Genomic DNA, 22,950 nt, shown 5'->3' with positions numbered 1-22,950 from the left:
ACATGCCCTTTCTAACCAGTGAAGCAGCGTAAGCTCTTTGCATAAGGGGTTGGCAACCTTTCAGAAGTGGTGCGCCGAGTCTTCATTTATTCACTCTAATTTAAGGTTTCGCATGCCAGTAATACATTTTAATGTTTTTAGCAGGTCTCTTTCAATAAGTCTATAATATACAACTGAACTATTGTTGCATGTAAAGTAAATAAGGTTTTTAAAATGTTTAAGAAGCTTCATTTAAAATTAAATTAAAACACAGAGCCCCTCGGACCAGTGGCCAGGACCCGGGCAGTGTGAGTGCCACTGAAAATCAGCTTGCGTGCCGCCTTTGGCACGTGTGCCATAGGTTGCCTACCCCTGCTTTACATTATTGATTTTAAGTCTGAGTCCACACACCTTTCTTTGCTTAGATATTGCCCTGACAACTCACACTGGCATGTGTGAGAGCAGCGCTGTTTATCACCGAGACACGTAGGTATGACTCAGCTATTATCAGCTCAGCCCCAAACACGCAAGGAGAGTAAGCGTAGTTTCTCTCACAAGGTTAAGCAAGCAGGTTACAGCAGGAAAACCCCGGTGCTATTTTTGGTGTTGTTTCTCCCTCAGTTTCTTCAAAAGAGTTTCAGGACCAGAAAGGTGAACACACTGAAGGCTTGACTGTGCCTTTTAGGCACAGCCCAAAGCATAGGACAGTATGAACTGCAACACCCAAGGGAAGGCACCAGCAAGAGCACAGAGTACTCCTTCATAGGCAGCCAGCTTGCTCGGCAGGCAAAAGTGCTGAGGCTGGATGGAGCCATAGGCCTTGCCTCTTCCCTGCTCTCTTTGGGCCACCATGTGCCCTCAGTGGAGTAAGGAAAGAGAAGTCCATATGCATCCCAGAGCGCAGGACGGGCAATACTGCCACGTCCATTATGCAGCCAGAGCAGGGGTGGGGAAAGGTTTATTATTATTTGTATCACTGTAGCGCCTAGGAGTCCCAGTCATGGACTAGGCCCCTTCTGTGGTAGGCACTGTATAAACACAGAAAAAGAAGATGTTCCCTGCCCCCAAGAGCCATTATGCCCATCTCTTTATGCCCAGAATCGGAACCCGAGCAAAAAGAAACTCCCCATTCAGCTCTGTCTCCTCTGCACTTACATCAAACCACTAAATTTATCTCATTCCTCAGTCTCAGAGTCAAGTTCCTTCCTTTAGCCAGCGCTTGCATTGGCCTTGAGACACTCCAGAGGGAGTCACGGCTAGTCACTCTTGGCCAGAGCTAATTTCTAGGACACGATGCTGTAAGTTGGAAAGCTTAGAAGGGGTCAATTCTTTAAAGGCACAATATTTTAGAAGACAAATGCTGGAATCCTATTACTAAGACATGGAGAGGGTTGTCTGACTCTTACTCTGCATACTAGACAAAGAGCAATAGTAGAACAATCTTTCAGATCTTTCCTGGAGTATGAGTCTGGCACAATCAAACAAAAACATAATTCCCAGGCAACTTACTTCAGTATTATACAACTTTAATCAGCAACATCAGTAATAAAAGCAGCTTGATATAACTCAGCTGATTCACATAAAAGGAACTAGATGTTGTGCTACTTCAGGCCATATGGTAAAGGGCTTAATGGGAAATGAACATGGCTATAATCAGACCCAGGTACTGGTCTGCAAGGACTTTTGCTTCAAGTCTGACGACAGCATCTTTCTCCAGTTTTTATCTTTAAAAAAATTAAGTCACCAAAAGTATTAGGTTTAACAGCCCTGGAAACTGACTTACTCTAGCCACAGAAATATGCAAGCAATGATAGTGCAAACTTCCCCCACCTAGCCCCACCAGCATGATTCACCCCTGATTGGGAGGGCCCACCTCTAAGAGAGAGGGCGCATCAGTGTTTGTCTGTTCAGCCTTTGGCTTTCCTCTGAATCTCTTCACAACTGTGACAGCTTTTAGTCCGTGTTTTAGACCAACTCACCTTGAAGGCATTAGATATGGGATGGAGAATCTTTACTACCAACATTAAGCCAGTGATCCAGATATGAAAGTTTCCATATCCCATTACTAGTAGAGATAGGAAGTCTGCACAGGCAGTTCCTGTTGACATTCAATGGATAATACCATTAGTCAGATTTACCTTTATGTTTGCAGAACCTCCAGATATAGTACAGGCATATCTCATCACATTTTTTAATTTCATTGGTCCCAGAAGCATTGATAGAAGGAACAGCTTTGACACCTGTGGGAAAGAACAGTCTAGATCACATCAAACGTATCTCCTCATGCCAAACAACAAAACACCCTGCAACAGAAAAAAAATAGACCGTCTTGATTCTCGGTTCTGTCTGAGAGGCAGCAAGGAGCTGGTTGCAGCTTCCTGATTCAGAGCCTGGGCCTGGTGCAAGTGAACACTGCCTCACTCAGCACTAACTGACACCACTGGCATTAACTTCAGGAACCTGAAAGGGAGGTTTAGTAGTAGTTACTATGTGTAGGAGAGAGAGAGAGAGAGAGAGAGCGCGCACGCACCTGGAGTACAGGGCCTGGCCTAAGACCTGAACTATAGTCAGCAAAATCAGGCCATGCTGCGAACCAAAGTCAGGCCACATATCAAAGCAGATGCTTACGAGTTCACTGTCCATTACATGAACTTCGCAATAGTATGGCTAGTATTGCTAAACCACAGGCACTCCTAAGTATTACTAGACACTGGGTATTCATGCAAACACATTTCAGAAGCTTAGCACAGGCCTACCTCCACATAGAGTTACAGCATAAACACACTCCTTGAAGATGCATCAAACAGGGATGCATCAAACCCTCCTAAAATAAGGATGACGGGATAATGGATGGAGATGTTTTGTTCGAACCAACAGGTACAAGGTGCAGGCTGGTAACTAGCCACATCAGAAGTTTAACTTGTTTGTATTGTTGTCAGTTGGTGTGTGTGTATATGTGTGTTCTTTCCTTATTCTGTCCCACAGTCGGTTTAGCAGACCTCAGCAGTACCACCCAGAAAGACCACAGGCTTGGTTCAGTGGCGAAGGCGCTCGGCCATGTTTATTGTTGATGAAGGACAGTCCTAGCCCCGTATAGGAGTTACAGGTACACTAACACACGTATGCCCACGACAATGGTACCAGGTCAGTCAGCAGCTGGAGTCTCTGCTGTCCCCTAGGTTGGACAAAGGTACTCCTCCTATGATTTCGCTTTTATACAGTGACACAAACAAGTTACATATGAATACCCAGTGTCTAGTACTTCTTAGGAGTGCCTGTGTTTTAGCCACACTAGCCATACCATTGCCAAGTACTGGACAGTGAACTTGTAAGCATCTGCTCTGATACATGGACTGACCTTGCTGCCTCTTCAGGCTGCAGGTCTTGCACCAGGTCTACTGCTCCAGGCTCTCTCTCTACTACATTATTCATATCCCAGAGTGATATGCTTACGAGTTCACTGTCCATAACATGAACTTCGCAATAGTATGGCTAGTATTGCTAAACCACAGGCACTCCTAAGAATTACTAGACACTGGGTATTCATGCAAACACATTCATGCAAACACAACCTCTCAGCTAATAAAGATGTATAGCTATATTTCATATTCTACTTGTTGGGGACAAGAGATGGGGAGAACAGAGATCAACAACAGTAAACCACAATGTGGGATGATTTACCTGGCACACTAACAAGCTGCCTAACCACCAGCAGATGGGCTATAATGAAGATTAAAAACGAAGAAGTTTTCAGCCTCAAGGGTGAGGAAAAAAGGTGGAAAGGGAGAGCAGGGCTCTGTAATAGCCTCTACTAGCTCCTACTAGTTAACAAACCAAAAATGTCTGTGCCTTTATCTTCGCTCCAATCACTTCTCAGCTCCAGGTACCTAGCACTCCACTACCCCAGCAAAAAGCAGCCACTAGACTGGATCCTCCTTGGTTGACTTCAATGGAATCATACTGGTATACACGAGCTCATGACCTGGCCTTAATGTTAAATGCAAATAAACTGTATTTTTCCCCACTACCATCCTACTAGTTGTATACTCTATTATTAGTAATTGTTACAAATGAACATGCTCATTCCAGCTAGTGAAATGGAAATTCTATTACTTGCCCTCAGTAGCAGATTCCTATACAACAATCACTGGCCAGGGATCTATTATGTGTATAAAAAGATACTGACGCATATTGCCTAGACGTGCTCTCCAATGCATGGTCTGTGATAGAGTCTAGCCACTGTTTGATCCATTCTTATGAGTAGAACAACTACTGATGGCAGAGGAGGAGTGAATGTCAATACCCAACCTATACACAAGAACTAAGGAAATGGGAATTCAGAAAAGATGGTTCAACATACAAACTAACTGCCACATGTATAGTTTTACCTTGTGAGGGAGACTCATGTGATGTAGAGGCTGGTGAGATGGAAGTGGGCTTAGGTCCAATTTCTTCTTGATTCCCAGCATTTGCTTTCTTTTTATCTCCAACTAGTGTAGCTCTGTCGTGTGGGGGAAGCACTGAAAGCAGAAAAGGATGGTGGAATCCCACAAAGATGTAAGTAAACCATAGCCTTCAACACATCCAAGGGAGAGGAGGAAGCATTATTCATGCTACAATTTACACCTGTTTGTTAACACTTACTTCTCCTCTGGCCCACGTCCTTGCTGAACTCAGTATGCTTGTGATCACAGATGACCTGGATGTTCTTTGCGACGCAAATATTTAATCCTTCTGCTAGCAGCAACTTCAGCACATTGTTGTCCAGAATCCTGTGGGATCTGTTGCACTTGGAAAACCTACACTCTCCTCGGAGGAAATGTCGGCAAACATGAAGTTTGTTGCAATTGTCTTGCTGGCTGCAAGTCCCATGCGGTCCTCTACCTTTGTTATAGAATTGGCATACCTGGGGAGGGAGGGAGGAGAAATTACTAAAAGAGAGACTTTTTTTCCCTCCCAGTCAATAGGCTTTTCTTAACCCAACCTGCATATGGATTATGTAATGGAAAAGCTGGGAATAAAGCAAAACCCACAATCAATTCGATTTTGTAATCTAGGCAGATTTCTGGAGTGGAAGGTCACCAAGAACAGACATTTTAAAGCATTTTCATGGATTTCAAAGTTGTGTGAGGTTTCCAGAGGGCATGTAAACCTTTCTAACAATGGCACTTTTGGCCACACCAAATTGTTTTTTATATGTTGTTTATTATTTGTGTTGCAGTAGGGCCTAGAAGCACCAGTCACGGACCAAGCCCCCATTGTGTTAGACGTTGTGCAAACACAGAACAGAAGATGGCCCCTACCTCACTCAGCTTCAGGGCCGCCCAGAGGATTCAGGGGGCCTGGGGTCTTTGGCAGCAGGTTCCGGGGTGGAAGGACTCCCCTGCCGCGGGCCTTCAGGGCACTTTGGCAGTGGGTCCCAGAACGGAAGAGCCCCACGCCGCCGAATTGCCGCCGAAGACCTGGAGCGGAAGAAGCTCCAGGGGCCCAGGCCCCGCGAGAGTTTTCCGAGGTCCCCAGAGCCAGTGAAGGACTCTGCTCCAGGGGCCCCAAAAACTCTCGTGGGGGCCCCTGCGGGGCCTGGGGCAAATTGCTCCCCCCCGGGTGGCCCTGCTCAGCTTACAATATGTTGCATAAGAGTATCATTTCCTGAGGCAGAGTCTGTCTTTTTTTCTGTTTATGCAGCACCTAGCAGAAGGGGGTCCTGTGATCCATGACTAAGGGTCCTAGATGTTACACTAATTAAAAATATGAAATTTTCTAACCTGCAAAAGCTTAGCCTTTTTGCTCGGATGACTGCATTTTTAACAGGCTTGTTCTATGCTTTTTCTAGGTCTTTCTTACGTTGGACTGAGAAGTAAAGGAGCCACACCTTACAATTCATACACAAATGATGATGTCTCCCTACTTAACACAGAACACTATTCCGTCTCTTCCAGGGCTTTGGAGCTGTGCTCCGGCTCAGCTGCAGCTCCAGGCAAAAACCTGCAGCTCCATTGCTCCACGCTCCAGGCTCTGCTCCAAAGCCCTGCTCTTACCAACATCTTGTATCAAGATCACTGGATAGGAGAAGTGCCAGAAAATTCCAAGTATGACTACAGTATGTTACTGTAAAGAGTGAAATCGTACATCAAATAATTAGAGAGAAAACGAATATTCCCAAAATAAACCAAGAGTACATTTTGAGATGCATTATCCTTGTTTTCTGTCTGCTCAATGAACAGAGGGGGTACTCAATGACTTGGGCCCAGGATATCCACGACCACGGCAGGAAGCTCTGCTCCTCTGGCAGCCTGGAACTTTCCACTTTAGCGGTGGGATCACTTGATGATCACCTGTTCTGTTCATTCCCTCTGAAGCACCTGGAATTGGCCACTATCAGAAGACAGGATTCTGGGCTAGATGGACCATTGGTTTGACCCACTATGACTGTCCTTATGTTCTAGCCTGTGCAGGAGACAAAGTTTTCTTGGAGACCACTCCAAAACTGAACAAAATCCCACAGGATCTTGCAACCATCTTCTGCTCCAAAGACAAGACATTTCTACAACACTGCCTTTGTGTACAGAGACTGCATAAAAAAAATCCCCACACAATTTATCCTGAAAGAGGAAGCAGGGGAAAAAACCCCAGAAAATATGTGACAGATGCCACTCTTCTCGCTTAATGGCAGAGTGGCCTAATGCAGTGGTGCACAAACTTTTCCAGTCACACCCTCCCTTATCATTCATGGAATTTGTCACCCCCTCCCATCCATTTCTTGTAATCTGAAGTAATCCCTTATTTCTGCACTGCTGCTAGCAGCGGAGCTGCCTTCAGAGCTGGCAGGATGGAGAGCAGCAGCTGCTGGTCAGAGGATACGTGCTGTTTGCAGCACAGGAGGACTATTTCTTAAAATCCTGCTCCTGTCCCACCTCGCAATACCCACTCTATTTGTATCCTGCTCCTGCTATTACAGCAGCGGGTCCTGCGGGATCCCAGTTTTTTCACGCTCCCCAAAGAACTTCTTGTGGCCCCCCCAAGAGGGGTCATGCCCTCCAATTTGCAAAACGCTGGCCTAATGGATAGAGCACTGGACTGGGACTCAGGAGACATTCCAGCACTGCCACTGGCCTGTTGGGTGACACTGGGCAAGTCACTTCCCCTCTCAGTGCCCCAGTTTCTCCATCTGTAAAGTGCGGGTAATGATACTCGTACTGCTTTGTAAGGCGCTCTGAGATCTACAGATGAAGAACACTATAATAAATTATCTAAGTCTTATAATACACTTTCAGAAGATACTCAGTGATGTGGGCTATATACAATCCAGAAAAGCTGGAATGATTCACTGATTAGTTTTAGAAGCCTGACCCAGACCTGCTCGGTACAGAGAAAGCTGTTCGGCTTGGAGTGGTGCATGTCTGATCTGACTGCCTAAGTACAGAGCTAGAAGACGCTCAGTATTTTCTGTGTAGAATGATCATTGCTACTTGTTTTTCCTCTCTCTTTCCCACCTTCCCTTGCTAGGGGCAACATATTTTTGTGTTTCTATCACTTTCCCATCTCAGACTCACTTTTGCCCTCTTTAGCAATTCCACCATCTCACTCCATCACCTTATTTACTCACAAAACTGCCTCTCTTACATGTCGACCAACCTTTCACAGTGCTTTAAAATGACTCCAGCACCAGGCTGACAGACACTTATTGAAGCCTCCCCTTTGAAAGAAGGATCCTTAGGATTTTTCCCCTGAAACTTCTGCTAACTGGTTTCAGCTGACAACTAGATTTTAGAATAGATCAACCAGTCTATCACAGCATAGGGATTCTGGGGGCTAGTGTCCTCCAGCAGAAACTGACAGACCAGCAGGAAGAGTCTAATGAACTCCAATGTCAACTAGGGATGTCCTTACAAAATGCTGGATTAGATTTTTGCTTTCGCAGATGTGTGTATGCCTCTATAGAGTAGGACTGGAATTGTTGAAGAGGTTGCAAGTCATGACTATATACTGGAGAAGCTGTGGCTGTATGCAGAGGGGAAACCAGACATCATGCTGGCCTACATTCTATCCGTCACATGTTGCGATTACACAAAATTTGTACAAAGTAAATTCATGGCACCAGTTACCACACAGGAGGAAAATTGCAGGCAAATCATCTGACTTAGTCTCCACAGCAAATGCAAACACAGCATCAAGGAGATAAAGTAACCAGGAAATATAATGGCACATCTCTCACAGAGATGACAAATAAAGCACACATAAGTCTCTGGGGACAAATTAAAGTCGAAAAGGATAAAGAGTGTTAAATCCATGAGACTCACAATCATTCTAGGATTTCAAGCTTATTAATAGTAAATAGACCAGGTGCTGGTATCTTAACTCATTCATAAATGTGTTTGTTGAAAGCAGGGAGTGTGGTTTCTCTTCATGTTTCTGTCCCGGTCTTGGTTGCTGCTTGTTTAATAGATTCCAAGGCCAGAAGAGACCATTAGATCATCTAGTCTGACCTGCTGCATAGCACAACATATACATTTTGGCTAAGAAACCCTAATGACTTTAATTAGACCAAAGCATTTCAGTCCTCAGGAAACTGAACTCCTGTGGGCCCTTTGCCCAAGGCCTTTACAATGGCAGGGAATTGATTCAAGACTTTGTTTCTATGGTCACAGTAAGAATTAAAATGTGGCGGGGAGGATATGTAAAAGCAGATATTACTCCTGACGGCATTCTGTGACAAAACATTAACAATTCTTCACACAATATTTTAAAATTCTGCAAATTTTATTTGTAAAAATAACACTATATAATCATGCCAGTTTCAATTATTTTGGCAATTTATTTCAAACTACCTGTCAGCAAGTATGTCTGTAACAATACAGAGACACACACAAAATTCCCCCAGAAGTAGAGAATTAAAGGAACTACTATAATAACCCAGTTCCTGTTTCTCTGTTTCCTCCCCCCTGTCCAGAGCCAGCCAAGGGGCCAGATACCCACAAGCCCTCATCTCCAGAGCCCAACCAGGCCCTCCCCCCAGAGTCTAGCCATGGCACCCCCAGCCCAGACGCCCACCCCCTCCTCTGAATCCCTGGGCTCTGGAGGAGGGAGAAACAGCCTGATGCTCGTTCCCAGGCTTGCACAGAGTTTCCTGCATGCCACCTTCTGCTTCCCTCAGGGCTTGCTGGGAACCCTCTACCTGCCTTTCCCTCCCCCCTGGCAGCATCTTCTACATGGAAGCTGGGCTCTGCCAAGTCCAGTGGTCCCTCGTGGCGACTAGCAGCCCCACAGCCCATTTCTGTGGGGGAAAGGAAATGCTGTGCACATAACATTAACTTCTGCAAAATTCTGCATTGCGCAAGTGGAGCAGAATTCCCCCAAGAGTAAAATATTTGTATGCAAACATTGATATTCTTTCCAAGGAGCTAAAAATATTCAAATATATTTCTAACGCAAGTGAGTGCATATTTGTTGTTCATTGCATCTTCAGCACAACTCCTTTTTGTTTTGCAAGATGGCTGAATTTATGGAGATGGCTACATAGAAAAAGTGTTCATGATCTGGTTTGCACGGGTTGAACGCTAACTGTAAAATTTGGGCTAAAGAGGTGGAAGTGTTCCGGCTTTTTTTTTTTTGTTGTTAGGGTGTTGGATAGCCCTAAAACAGACCCTTTCTATTCTAGAAGGGGCATAATAATTTTAAAAATAGACACTTTTCTGTCATCACTTCCTTACATAACTTCAATACTGAATAAGATGAAAGCAAACTCCCCCTGCCACCACCTTTCCCCTCTAATCTAAACCTACTGTAAGCTTTCAGAAAGCAACAATACTTAATATTTTTACAGAACCATCTTTCGATTTCAAAGTACTTTTGGCCTTTTGGGCCCAAACAGTTAGTCAATATTTGGGGCTTGCAGATTGTTTCCGTTAGGAGGAGAAACTGATGATGAGCATCAGATGTGTCTTATAGGGTGCAACCCTGTTTATTTACAAAGAACGTACCCAAAGTCCTGTTTCTCTGAACATAGCAGGAACAAACAACAACAGGCAGTTTCCTTACTCACAATTCCAAGCCTCTTTCTAGCCAGCATGCTGCCCAAAAGACGCTCTCTTGGCTTCCTTCCAGGGCCACCTACCAGTGCTTCCCTGGCTGTCTCCTAGCTTCTTCTTGTCTTGTCTGCTTCGGACATACATAGCTCCTCTGTTTGCAATCAGCTCCCAAAGGAAACTCTGCCATCCACATAGCTCAACTTCTGATCAGTCTTGCATGTAGCTGAGTCCCTTTAATGGTGGCATCCGCTGTTCCCAGCTCTCTTACTCCGTAAAAGAAATTTAATTGCTTCTTCTATTTATCTTGAATGAAAGGTAGCTAACGTGCCCATCAGCCTCAGTGCTCACCTATAGTTCAAAGACATGCCTGCTTATAGCCACCAAGAACCCTGTATTTTACAAAACATCACTAAGGCCATGGCTACACTTACATTTGTGCAGCGCTGGGAGTTACAGCTGTGTTCGTACAGCTGTGTAGGGCCAGCACTGCAGTGTGGCCACACTGACAGCTACCAGCGCTGCAGTGTGGCCACATTTGCAGCGCTGTTGGGAGTGGTGCATTGTGGGCAGCTACCCCACAGAGCACCTCGTCCCATATTGGCGCTGTGGGTTGTGGGAAGGGGACGGAAGGGTGCGGGTCTTTCCGCTTCCTGTTCCAACGCCCTGTGGTGCTTTGCTACACATTCCAAGCAGTTTGGCACCATTGTGAGTCTGCAGCGCGATTTCTGTTACAAATGGAGCCCGAGCTGCTGAGGACCTTGCTGATGAATGTTGCCAGCACATCACGTTTGGCAGTGGAGCTATTCCTTCAGCTCCAAAGTGACAGTGAGGAGTCAGACGATGATACTGATTCGCCCGACGCACAAGACACTTAAATTGCTTGTGGCAGTAACGGATATGCTCAGCACCGTGGAACGCCACCTTTGGGCTCGGGAAACGAGCACTGAGTGGTGGGATCACATCGTCCTGCAAGCCTGGGATGACGAGCAGCGGCTGCAGAACTTTCGGATGAGAAAAGCCACTTTCATGGCACTGTGTGCTGAGCTCGCCCCTACCCTGCGGCGCAGGGACACGAGATTGAGAGCTGCCCTGCGAGTGGAGAAGCGGGTGGCTATTGCAATCTGGAAGCTGGCAACTCCAGACAGCTACCGATTGGTGGCGAACCAGTTTGGAGTGGGAAAGTCGACCGTTGGAATAGTGTTGATGCAAGTTTGCACGGCCATTAATCACACCCTGCTAAGAAGAACCGTGACTCTGGGGAACGTGCAGGACATTGTGGATGGCTTTGCACAAATGGGTTTCCCTAACTGTGGAGGGGCAATAGATGGGACGCATATTCCTATTCTGGCACCACCCCACCTGGCATCCGAGTACATTAATCGCAACGGGTATTTCTCTGTGGTTCTCCAAGCGCTTGTGGATCACCGTGGGCGTTTCACTGACATTTACTCAGGATGGCCTGGAAAGGTGCATGATGCACGCATCTTTCAGAACAGTGCCCTATTCAGGAAGCTGCTGGCCGGGACTTTTTTCCCAGACCGCAAGATCACAGTAGGGGAGGTCAAAATGCCCATTGTGATCCTCGGAGACCCTGCTTACCCCTTAATGCCATGGCTCATGAAACCGTATACAGGGAAGCTTGACAGGAGCAAGGACCAGTTCAACTACAGGCTGAGCCGGTGCAAAATGACTGTGGAGTGTGCTTTTGGCCGTTTAAACGGTCGCTGGAGGTGTCTCTACGGGAAGCTAGATTTGGGGGAAAGCAGCATCTCCGCTGTTATATCCGCGTGCTGTACCCTCCATAATATTTGTGAAGGGAAGGGTGAAACATTCAGTGAGGAATGGACTTCCGAGGTTCAACACCTAGAGGCTGAATTTGCACAGCCAGAGAGCAGGGCTACTAGAGAGGCCCAGCAAAGGGCTTCAAGGATTAGGGATGCCTTAAGGGAGCAATTTGAGGCTGAAAGCCAACAGTAATGTTTGGTGCCCTTGCAGTGCCCGTTTTTCCCTTGAGGTACTGTATTTCTCACTTTCTGCAATAATAAAAAATGTTTTAAAAGCCAAGAAATCATTTATTCAAAATACAGTACATAAAAGGGCAGGGGGGTAGGGTGGTGGACTGTACATTCAGAGGTTTGAATATGTCCTGCTTGGATTGCCGTTCAATGCCTGCTGCACTTCAGGATTAATATGCTGCATCGTGATGGGGGTTGAGTGCATAGGTTAAGGGTTGTAGTTCTCAGGGCTGGTAGGTGAACGTACAGGTGTTGGGGGCAGCTGGTGGTGGTAAGAACCAGGCTGCTGGAGAAAGGTGTTTTGTGCAAACACTGGGGAACAAGGGAGAGAGCTTTGGGAGGGGTGGGGGTTACCAGGGTACTGATCTGCCTGCATGGCTACGAGAGACTGCATACAGTCCATTTGGCGAGCCAGGCGGCTTATCAGCTGCTTTGTGCTTTTCTTGGTAGCCAATTCCTTTCTCCTGCTTTGTGTTTGCCTCCACTCATGCATTTTCTCTCTCCAGTCCTGCAGCCTCTTACTGTCTCTGGCGTACTGATTCATAGCTGCTTTGATCAAATCTTCTTTTGATTTTCTAGGATTTTTTCTCAAGTTCTGTAGTCTTCGCGCAGGCAGTGATAGGGCTGGAGTATTCAAGGACACTTAAAATAACAGAAATAGAAACATTTAATACAGAGGCTACATTGTTTATTATCACAGTGAAGGAGTTTGTAGACTATCTGTAGCATCATTTACACATACCAAACATAGCACAGAGAGGCCATGGCAGCGAAGGCATGGCGAGCAATGGGGTGAGTGTTTCTACCGCGACTTCACCTGGGAAGGGGAACTGCCTGAGGGCTCACTGGGGTTTCTGTGCATTGGGGAAAGCAGAGAGCAGCTACTTGGGGACCTGCACTGGGGAAAGCAGAGAGCAGGGATCTGCACTGGGGAAAGCAGAGAGCAGGGACCTGCACTGAACACTATCCCTACATTTTCAACAGGATTTTCTACTGCCAGATATATCACTGCTGCGTGTTACCTGGGAAGAGAGGGAGGGTCTTCTACAGCAATGTGAATTCCACCCTGGTCCCTATGCAGCTTGCCTGTGTGCAGCAATGGTCCCCCCACCCCTCGCTGCACAGTGGCGCGGACGAGTTAGCCTGACCGGGACAAGGACCACGGTGGCTCTCCCTATAAACTTGCACAAGCACATTGCCCACGCTCTGGCTGCAACTTTTGAAGAGATTACCGAGGCTGATTACAGAGACGTGATAGACCAAATCAATGGGCTATTCCACATTTAGGCATGCATGCAGGCAGCCATAACCCCCACCCTCCTTTCCCAAAACATTTCCATCCTAAAAATAAAATCTGCTTACCGGGAACACGCTCCTCTGCTTCTTCGTCACCAACAAATTCCAGCTGCTGCGACTGGCTAGCCTCCTCCTGGCTTGAGAAGAGCTCCTGGCTGCATACCTCCTGGGACTCCGGGGTGTCTCCCTCCACCCCAGTAGCCGCACTCTCAGCTTCCTCTACACCCTCCCCCACTTCTCCCTGCTCTGAACTCTCCATCGTGCTCCTCGGATTGGCAGTGGGGTCACACCCAAGTATGGTATCCAGCTCCTTGTAAAAACGGCAGGTCGTGGGGGCAGCTCCTGAGCGGCGATTTCCCTCATGGGCTTTGCAATAGGCACTGCGCAGCTCCTTTACTTTTACCCTGCACTGCAACGCGTCCCGTTCATGGCCCCTTAGCAGCAAGGCCTTTGATATCTGCCCATAGGTATCATAATTTCTACAACTGGAGCGCAGCTGTGATTGCACAGCTTCCTCACCCCAAACACTGATGAGGTCCTGCAGCTCGGAAGTGTTCCATGCTGGGGCTCGTTTGGGGCATGGAGGCATGGTCACTGATTGATTGATTGATTGATTGCACTCCACACCTGGCTGAGCAAACAGGAAGGGGATTTTTAAAATTCCCGGGGCATTTAAAGGGCGGGTCACCTGAGCCCAGGGCAGTGGAGTGTGAAACGATGAGCAGAGTGGCTGAAAAGGTATGCTGGGATACCTCCTAATACCCTGGAGGCCAATAAAAGCGCTTTTGGTGTCCACACTTGATGACCAGCACTGCATCACCAGCGCTGGAATCGCTACACCCCAGGCAGACCAGGTGTACAGCCAGCGCTGCAACCAGGGAGTTGCAGCGCTGGCCGTGCTTTGCAAGTGTGGACACAGAGTGAGTTGCAGTGCTATAACCCCATCACCCGCGCTGCAACTCTCCAGTGTAGCCGTGCCCTAAGCCTGGGTCTACACTACAAAGTTTCACTGGCACAGCCAAGTCAGTCAGGGGTGTGAAAAAACACCTCCCTCCAGCTAACGTAACTATGCTGCCAAACCCCCAGCACAGACACACCTATGCCAACAGAGGAGGGCTTCTATCAGCATAGTTAAGGTCATTCAGAGAAGATGTGTTACTATGCTGACAAACAAAAACAAACTGCTGTTGGCATACGGCCTGTCTACACCAGAGGGCTCTGCTGGTACAGTATACTGGCAATGCACTAGTAATGTAGACAAGGCCTCCCAACAGCCCTTCATGGTAAGTACTCTTATCTCCAATTTACACAGGCATGGAAACTAAATCAGAGAGTAGATGATTTAGCCAAAGTCATACAGTGAATCAGTTGCAAAGAAGAAAAAAAAATCTAGGTTCCCTGACATCCACTTCCATGCTTTAGTTTCAATGTCATCTCTCACCTCTTTCATCCCTATTTAGCAAACAGCCTTTCCCTAAGAAATCAGTATGACTCACATCAGGCAGGAGGAAAGGGTCATTCTGGAGGAGCAGGACCCGCAGCTCATTCTCGTTGAGGCCACTGACTTCATGGGTCTTCAGCATTTTTCGGTTCCCATCCGTGAAAATGTCATGGGAGTACTTACATGCCCTGGAAAGGAACAACATTCAGATCAAATATACTGATCTTCAACCAGAGTGGCTTACGAGAGCAACCACACCTAAGGAACAGCACGGAAGGTGAGAGTAGGAGAAGGAAACAGAGATGAGACTAGAAAGGAAGCTTGGCAAAAGCATAGAGAACAAAGGAAGCCTAGCAAGAAATCTATCTTAGTTATATATAATGGCCTCCATTACCACAGACTATGAGGTGCTAGATTTATCCTCACAAAACCCCTGTGTACTAGGGAAGTGCTATTATCCCTGTTTTGTTTTTAAAACAGATGGGGAATTGAGGCACAGAGACAATAAGTGACTTGCCAGAGGTCTCACAGGAAGTACATGGCAGAATCAGGTTCCCCAAGTCCTAGACTAATGCCCTAAGCAGAGTAGATAAAAAACAAACACATTTTTAAAATTGATTTTTATTTAAATCTGATTTAAATTAAATATTAGTTTATTTTTAAAAATAAAACTATTTAAAATTTAATTTGAAATTATGAGTCTATGTTAAGGCCCAAATTTACTATAATCTATTAAAATCATTTACATTAAATTAAAAAATTAAGCAGTAAGTTTCTGATCAAATCACTGAGCTGATTAAAGTCACTGGCTAAGCACCTGCAACCAGCATTTGTTGAAGTGCTAAGCCAGCTTTTGACACCAGAAGGCTCTTGTAGGTGTGGTGAGAATTCTTTCTTTCAGTTTTTTCAACTAGTTCAATTCAAAAACTAGTTCATTCAAAGTTAAGAAACCACTCTGGAGTTGAAAATGCAGGGATGCTTGTTTTCTTCTTACAATCTATGCATAAAAACGAGGTGTGAGAGGATAAAATCTACTAAGAGCTTGAAGAGTGTGTGCACCACAGAAACAATTAGTTCAATTCACTAACAGCAGATACTACTGCTTTTCTTTAAGAAATCAGTTTTAAAAGCAAAACTTCTTTCGAAAAAATTTTTCTTATGTACCCAGCACATTGAAAGTAGTTTGTTGTGTGCCTCCATCTGGCTGTGTCACATGTGCCATCTGGGCACAGCTTGGGGGAAAACACTGCCCCTCCATTCTTTTAATCTATTCTTATTTTTCTACCTTGCACCTGTAGTGTTACCATATAGAGATTCCCAAATAGAGGACACTCCTGGGGGAGGGGAGAGGAGGGAACTGGGGAGGTACAGTTGGGGGGCACTAGATGGGTGTGTTGTTCTGGAAGGGGGTACTTGAGGTGTTAGGGTTAGTTGGCTCCAGCTCCAGCCCTGGTGGCTGACCTAGCCCCCATAGGTGCTGGAACTAGGTGGGGTGCTGCATCCCCTGGCTTGAAGTGGCTTCCATCATACACAGGGTTTACAGTTTGGTTCTACAGCTCTCAGCAGCCACATTATAAACATTGTTCCAGCACCCCTGCCAGCTCCTGATTCAGCACCAGCCCTGGCCACTGCTTCTGCCCCAGTCCAGCCCAAGCCACTGCTCCAGCCCTAGGGGCTGACTGCTGGCCACTGATCCAATCCCGGTTGCTGCTCCAGCCCTGCCACTGCAGCGGGGCTGAAACTAAAGAAGTCACGGAGTCTATTAAAGACATGCAATCCCATGACCTGTGTGACTACAGGGGGAAGGATAGCTCAGTGGTTTGAGCACTGGCCTGCTAAACCCAGGCTTGTGAGTTCAATCCTTGAGGGGACCACTTAGGGATCAGGGGCAAAAACCAGTACTTGGTCCTGCTAGTGAAGGCAGGGGGCTGGACTCAATGACCTTTCAAGGTTCCTTCCAGTCCTGGGAGATAGGTATATCTCCTATTATTATTAATAAATTGTATCCTTACTAATAAGAAACAAAATGAACTTGTGCAGAGCTTAGTCAAGGAGCTTGAAAATGATATGGATGGTGAGAGGAAGCTTGTGAAGCAAGTCAGAGGGACATGGTCAGAACAGCAGATGGGGAAGATTATTTTAGAAAAAAGAATGTGAATAGAGAAGGTGATGGTGGCAGAGTACAGAGAAGGACATGGCAAAAGTAAGGTTGCAGTGGTATGGAATGATTGCACAGAAAGAAGCAACAGTTTGTCAAAAGCTCAAACGTGCAGTCGGAATAGAGAAAGAAGTTGAATAGGACAAGGACATGGTGCACCTCGCTGACAAGGAAGGTAGAGGAAAGATTGAGAAAATGTTTAAAGAAATACGGAACCCAATCTTATGGGCTGTGTACAAAGAAAGGACGGGAGAAATGGGGGAAGATATCAGGACAATAAAATATTAAAAGGGATCTGTTTATCTCAGAGCAACAATAGGCCACTTGCAGTGAGAATGAATGACAACAAAAGATAACCAGGAATGCTGAGGGAATTAGGATATATCCAGAAACAATGCTGTTAGTCTGGCTAGTCTGAAATGTGACTCAGTAAAGCCCTGTAACTATGTGTACTACAGTAATAAAACACATAAAATACAACTTTGCCTGTCACTGCTCAATTTAACTACCCTTCAGTGCTTACCCTCTGAAGGTCTCATTGACTTTTGAACCATCTGTTCACATGCATTTCAGGGGAGATGTGGAGAAGTTGGAGAGGGTCCGGAGAAGAGCAATGAGAATGACTGGAGGTCTTGAGAACATGACCTATGGGGGAGGGCTAGGGGAACTGGGTTTGTTTGGTTTGGAGAGGAGAGGACTGAGAGGGGACACGATAGCAGTTTTCAGGTATCTGGGAGGGTGTCATCAGGAGGAGGGAGAGAACTTGTTGATCTTGGCCTCTGGTGATGGAACAGGAAGCAATGGGCTTGGACTGCAGCGGGGGAGATCTGGGCTGGACGTTGGGAAGGGGTTCCTGGCTGTCGGGGTGGTTGAACACTGGAGTGGATTGCCTAGGGAGGTTGTGGAGTCTCCATCTCTGGAGATGTTTGGGAGTAGGTTGGATAAATGTCTATCAGGGATGGTCTAGACAGTATTTGGTCCTGCCATGAGGGCAGGGGACTGGACTTGATGACCTCTCAAGGTCCCTTCTAGTCTTAGAGTCTATGAATCTATGGTGCTATTGATCTGCCCCTTCTCCTGTACAAGACTTGATTCCAGCAGTTTTTCCCCCTCCAAATATCAACATTATATAACACCTGGTGTTTTATTAACAAATTGACTTTATTTTCTGTCTTAAGGAATTTATGATCTAAGACCCTAATTCCGCATTAGGGCCTGTGAGTATGGGCTCCTGGGCCTGCATGGAATCCTACTTGCACTGAATAAATTGAAAACAGTAAAGTCAACAGAGCACCAGGAGTGTGTGTAATCAAGAGCAGATAGGTTCAAAGGGTGATTCTTGTGCACATTAAAGTGTAGATTTTACCCCTAGAGTCAAATTCTCTTCTGGGTTATTCCAGCACAAATCCAAAGTAACCTACCTTTCCAACAGAATTTGGATAATTTATTGTAGAATAAATCCCTGTTAAAAATTCCTATGTTAAGAAAAAGTTTGCATTGCCTAAGAGAAGAGGAACTCTTTACCCAGGAACAGTTTTTATCTATATTTTATCGAAATGTTGTCTACTTCTTTATGAACCCAAAGGAAATGAACAGATTTGAATATCACCCTATATATGTAAAACAACAATAATGTTATAAGATGCAGATTGTGGGGCTGATGAGTGAAAAGCCTCATTAAAAATAATGCAAAGCACAGCACATTCTCTTTGGAAGGAATCATCAGAACAATTGTTCTTCCAATACTGTTAGCGTCTCTTCTTAACTAACTTATTTTAACAGGTTATATAAGCAAGATATGTTGGCTTTTCCTACACGTGGAATATGCTTGAGAAGAGTCAGCCAAGGGTGAGTTAGGACAAATTATACCACCACCATAATCTTCAGATATAATATCAGTCATTAGTGAGGACACACTGACCATATCCAGAGCTAAATCCCACCTCAGCCACTTTCAACTGAGCAAGCTTCCTATAGGGTCTTCTATCTGCAAGTGGGAGCAAGGAGTACCACTTCCCAGTCATAAAATCCTTCCCAGAGGACAGGAATATTTTTCATCACTCCCCATCCAGCAATTCCAGGCATTAGATCAGCATTTCTCAAATGTGGTCATATGCGGCCACCTGGGAATTTTTCTGTGGCCACAACAGACTCCTGGGTGGAGAATGAGGAGAGGGCAAAGCAGCAGCCCCTCCTTGCAATGCCCAGCTGTTGCCCAGGAAGAGTTGCCTTGGTGTTTGTTGGCGTCGCCAGCTGGGGATTGGTGCCCTGCACTGCGCAGCCTCCTCGGGGGCCCAGGCAGTGCTTCTGCAGATGTGTGGAGCTGCTGTGCAGGATGCAGGAGGAACCTTGGATTCCACAGTTGGCTGGTGAGACCCCTGACCCACCTTCCCGAGACTGGTGGGGGCTCAGGCTTCAGCCGCCACGCTCCAGTGGTGGGAGTCACCTCCGAGCTCCCATTCCCAGGCTCCGGCTCCAGGCTCCTGCCCCTGGTGTTCCTGCTTCCAGGGCTCTGGGCTTCCACCCAGGGCTTCCGCTGCAGGGCTTTGGGTTTCAGGCTCTGGGCTTCCGCTCCCACTCCAAGCTTCTGGTGGCGGGGCTTTGTGCTTCAGCCCCCGGGGCTCAGGTGGGGCTTCAGCCGGTGCCAGCACAGCATGCCATGGTCAAAATGCAAGGACTGGGATGGGCCTGGGGTGCGAGACTGTGGAAGGGAGATTTGGGCAATGGGGGGGGAAGGCAGCGGATCCCTGGGGGGGATGGGTTGGGGGCTGTGGGAGGCAGTTGGGGCCAGTAAAGAATATCACCCTATACATGTAAAACATATGTATGTTATTTTTGTTATAGAGTCTGTAAAAACAAAACTAAAAACAAACAAAAAACAACACTCTACATAAATAAATTACAATGATTTGGACACATATAATTATTTGTTTTTCCTAAAGTTAAGTATCTTAGCACAATTTGTCGGAGCAACCAGCAGCAAGAGTTGGTGGCTGCACTCTGAGGCCACCAAAAATTTTTTTGTGAAAACCCTGGCATTAGATCACACTTGTGCCCACATCCCCTAAGCCTTCAGTTAAGGTTTCAATGCTTCCTTCAATGCCTGGAAAAGCACCAGTGTGTGAACATCACATGGTTACCATTTGCAGGCTCCCAGTACCAAGAAAGAGGGGAGTTTCAATGTTTAACATACTCAAGTTGTGAGCACTGGTCCCAGCCATTTTAAAAGGCATGCTAATCTGTCTTCCCCACCTTCTCCACACACTACTATGATCTAGAATGAAAGAGTTTGTGCCAGCACAAGCAGAAAGATTGATCTGAGACCGTCTCCTTTTACAACTTCCAAACTGCTGGCTGTCAATCCCCTTTATCTCTTTTAGTTTCTGTTTGCCCATTGGTACCAGTCCCCTTCCTGCATTGCTTTACAATTCCAACCACTGGTCTGTCTACAACGCTGCACTTGCCCATGAAGCTTGCACAAGCACGCACACTACTTGTGAACGCAGAGTAGGGTAACCAAGTGTTCGGTTTCTGATCGGAACACCCAGTCGAAAAGGGACCCTGGTGGCTCTGGTCAGCACTGCCTACCAGGTCGTTAGAAGTCTAGTCAGTGGTGCCGCGGTGCTAAGGCAGGCAAGTCCCTACTTGTCCTGGCTCCATACTGCGCCCCGGAAGCAGAAAGCAGGTCCGGCTTCTAGGTGAGTGGGAGCTCCATAGGGCTCCATGTGTTGCCTCCACCCCAGGGGGGGTGCACTGCATGTGGGCAAGAGTGGCAGGTGGAGCCTCCGGGCCCCCTGCGTAGGACCCAGACATGCTGACTGCTTCCTGGGAGTGTGGAGTGCCACTGTCAGGACAGGCAAACAGCCTGCTTTAGCCCCACTGCACCGTGGACCGGGAGCCACCTAAGGTAAGCCCATGCCCCAACCATGAGCCCCAACCCTCTGCAAAACCCAGAGCATCCTCCTGCACCCCAAACCTCTCATTGCCAGCCCCTGCCCAGAGCCTGAACCCCCAGCCTGGAACCCTCCTGCACCTGCACTCCAACCCCCTGCCCCAACCCAGAGCCCCCTCCCACACCCTGGCCCCCTCACCCGTGGCCTCAGCCCAGAGCCATCACCCCCTCCCACATCCCAACCCCCTGCCTCAACCTGCAGCTCCCTCCTGCACTCTGAACCCCTTGGCCCTGCCCCCCTGCCTTGAGCCCCCCCTGCACCCTGAACACCTCATTTCTGGCCCCATTCCAGAGCCCGCACCCCCAGTTAGAGCTCTCACCCGCTCCTACACCCCAACCCCCTGCCCCAGCCCACTGAAAGTGAGTGAGGGTGGAGGAGAGAGAGCCACTGAGGGAGGGGGAATGTAGTGAGGTGGGGGCGAGGCCTCAGGGAAGGGGAGGGGCTAGGGGTTTAGTTTTGTGTGACTAGAAAGTTGAGAACCCTAAAGCAGAGTCATATCAGGGACACAGTGAGCGCCCAGCAGGAGGCCCGTTCCTTATGCACCTGCGCCTGGGGCAGGAAAACCACAGCAGAGTGGCGCTCTGGTGGGCCCCCTGAAGCAAGGAGGCTGCCCTGAGGTGGCTGCTGTCCCACAGAGGAGGCATAGCTGGTCAGAAGAGGGAATCTGCCTGAGCGGGATGAAACTTGAAAGTGAGGACTGAGTTGAAAGACTGTTTATAAGTCCGTTTACTTGTTTTTATTAAGAAAATAAACCTCCTTGAAAGACACTTCCTGAGGCAGTGTGTATTTTGGAACTGAGGAGAAGCTGTGCCGGTGACATACACCCTCATCTAGAATGATGTAGGCAGTAGAGGTCACCACATGGGGAGGGTTCAGAGAAGGCCAGTGAGAATAACTAGGGAGCACAGAAAAACTCTCAGGAGGAAGGACTGAAAGGAATGCATTTATTTACATTAGGAGACGTGATAAAATTATATCTCACAATGAATGATCTGAATATGTGGGTCAGGAAAGTCTGTTAGCCCTGAGTCACAACACCAGCACAAAGGACATTCAATTAAACTGAAAGGTGGTGCTAAGCTAGCCTTACGGGCTACAGTGACAAATTCAACACTAATAAAAGAAAACCTTTTTCACACAATGTGTGATTCACGCCCACAGGATGTGATTTAGGTTAAGAAGATGGGATTGGATATTTATATGAACAACAAGAATATCCAGTTGTTATATCTAATGCTAAAAACAGTATGGGAAGAGAGAAAGGTTCATGCAGCAAGGATGCAACCAAATTTAACTGAGAGAGATTAGAAGGAGACCTAATGTGGGGCAGATTGTTCCATCTCTACCTACTGCAGGCTTCTAACTCTTCTCAAACATCTGGTTCTGGCCACTGTCAGAGGCAGGATACTAGACTAGATGGGTCTGCTCTAGTATGGCAATTCCTGACTCTATGTAAAGCAACCTTTCCATCCTCTAAATTTCGGGCCCTCCGTGTCTTATTTTAGAACAGGGTGGATTGATTTAAATCATCCATTTTTAATCCTGTTTTGCATTTTTTAAAAGCCCCCCCCCCTTAGATAAAGTTGATTCTCATTAGTTGGTGTAATCTGGTATTTATTTTTGCTAAGAAGGAGGGTATACTACATCTATACACATTTAAGACATTATATAGCTTAACATACATTTTTTCAAAGCCATAAAATACATTTTATTGATATAAAATGGTAACTAACAGTTCATATTTACTAGACTATAATTGTTACTCATGATTTATGTCAAGTTGCAGTTAGATGAAAATTGGAATTCAACACATCTACCTTAAATATGCTGGATTCATAAGAAAAATAAGTTTATCAAAACAGGTTTTGTGTTTGAGACTGAGTGATTTATTAAACAAAGGAAGGTAGTGATTCCTCAGGCAGTTAAATGAATTGTTTCTGGTCCCGGTGACCTTAAAGATTTTAGAACTGGTAGATCCCATTTTCTTACAACCTGGATTTTATTCACAGATTGAAAAAGAACAAGCTTTCCTGCTTTTTCAACTCTTAATATGTTTCTCAGCTCTGAATTAACTAGCTGG

The 22,950-nt window shown here is 46.5% G+C and overlaps 1 protein-coding gene across 3 annotated transcripts in view; it reads right to left on the bottom strand.

Moving 5' to 3' along the window:
* The window catches only part of LOC115637793 (zinc finger CCCH-type antiviral protein 1-like), a 45,493-nt gene that overhangs the window by 18,393 nt on the left and 4,150 nt on the right, over positions 1–22,950 (bottom strand). For all 3 annotated transcript variants that reach the window (XM_030539398.1, XM_030539408.1, XM_030539418.1), the window contains exons 2-5: positions 14,815–14,947; positions 4,624–4,885; positions 4,368–4,499; positions 2,118–2,219 (exon numbers count right to left, since the gene is read on the bottom strand). In XM_030539398.1, the coding sequence (XP_030395258.1) occupies positions 2,118–2,219; positions 4,368–4,499; positions 4,624–4,885; positions 14,815–14,947 (629 nt within the window). The remainder of the gene's footprint in view (positions 1–2,117; positions 2,220–4,367; positions 4,500–4,623; positions 4,886–14,814; positions 14,948–22,950) is intronic.

Source organism: Gopherus evgoodei, chromosome 1 (assembly GCF_007399415.2).
Source record: "Gopherus evgoodei ecotype Sinaloan lineage chromosome 1, rGopEvg1_v1.p, whole genome shotgun sequence".
NCBI classification, from domain to species: Eukaryota; Metazoa; Chordata; order Testudines; family Testudinidae; genus Gopherus; species Gopherus evgoodei.
The sequence above is the reverse complement of the archived record's forward strand: the minus strand, read 5'-3'. Positions and strand labels throughout refer to the sequence as shown.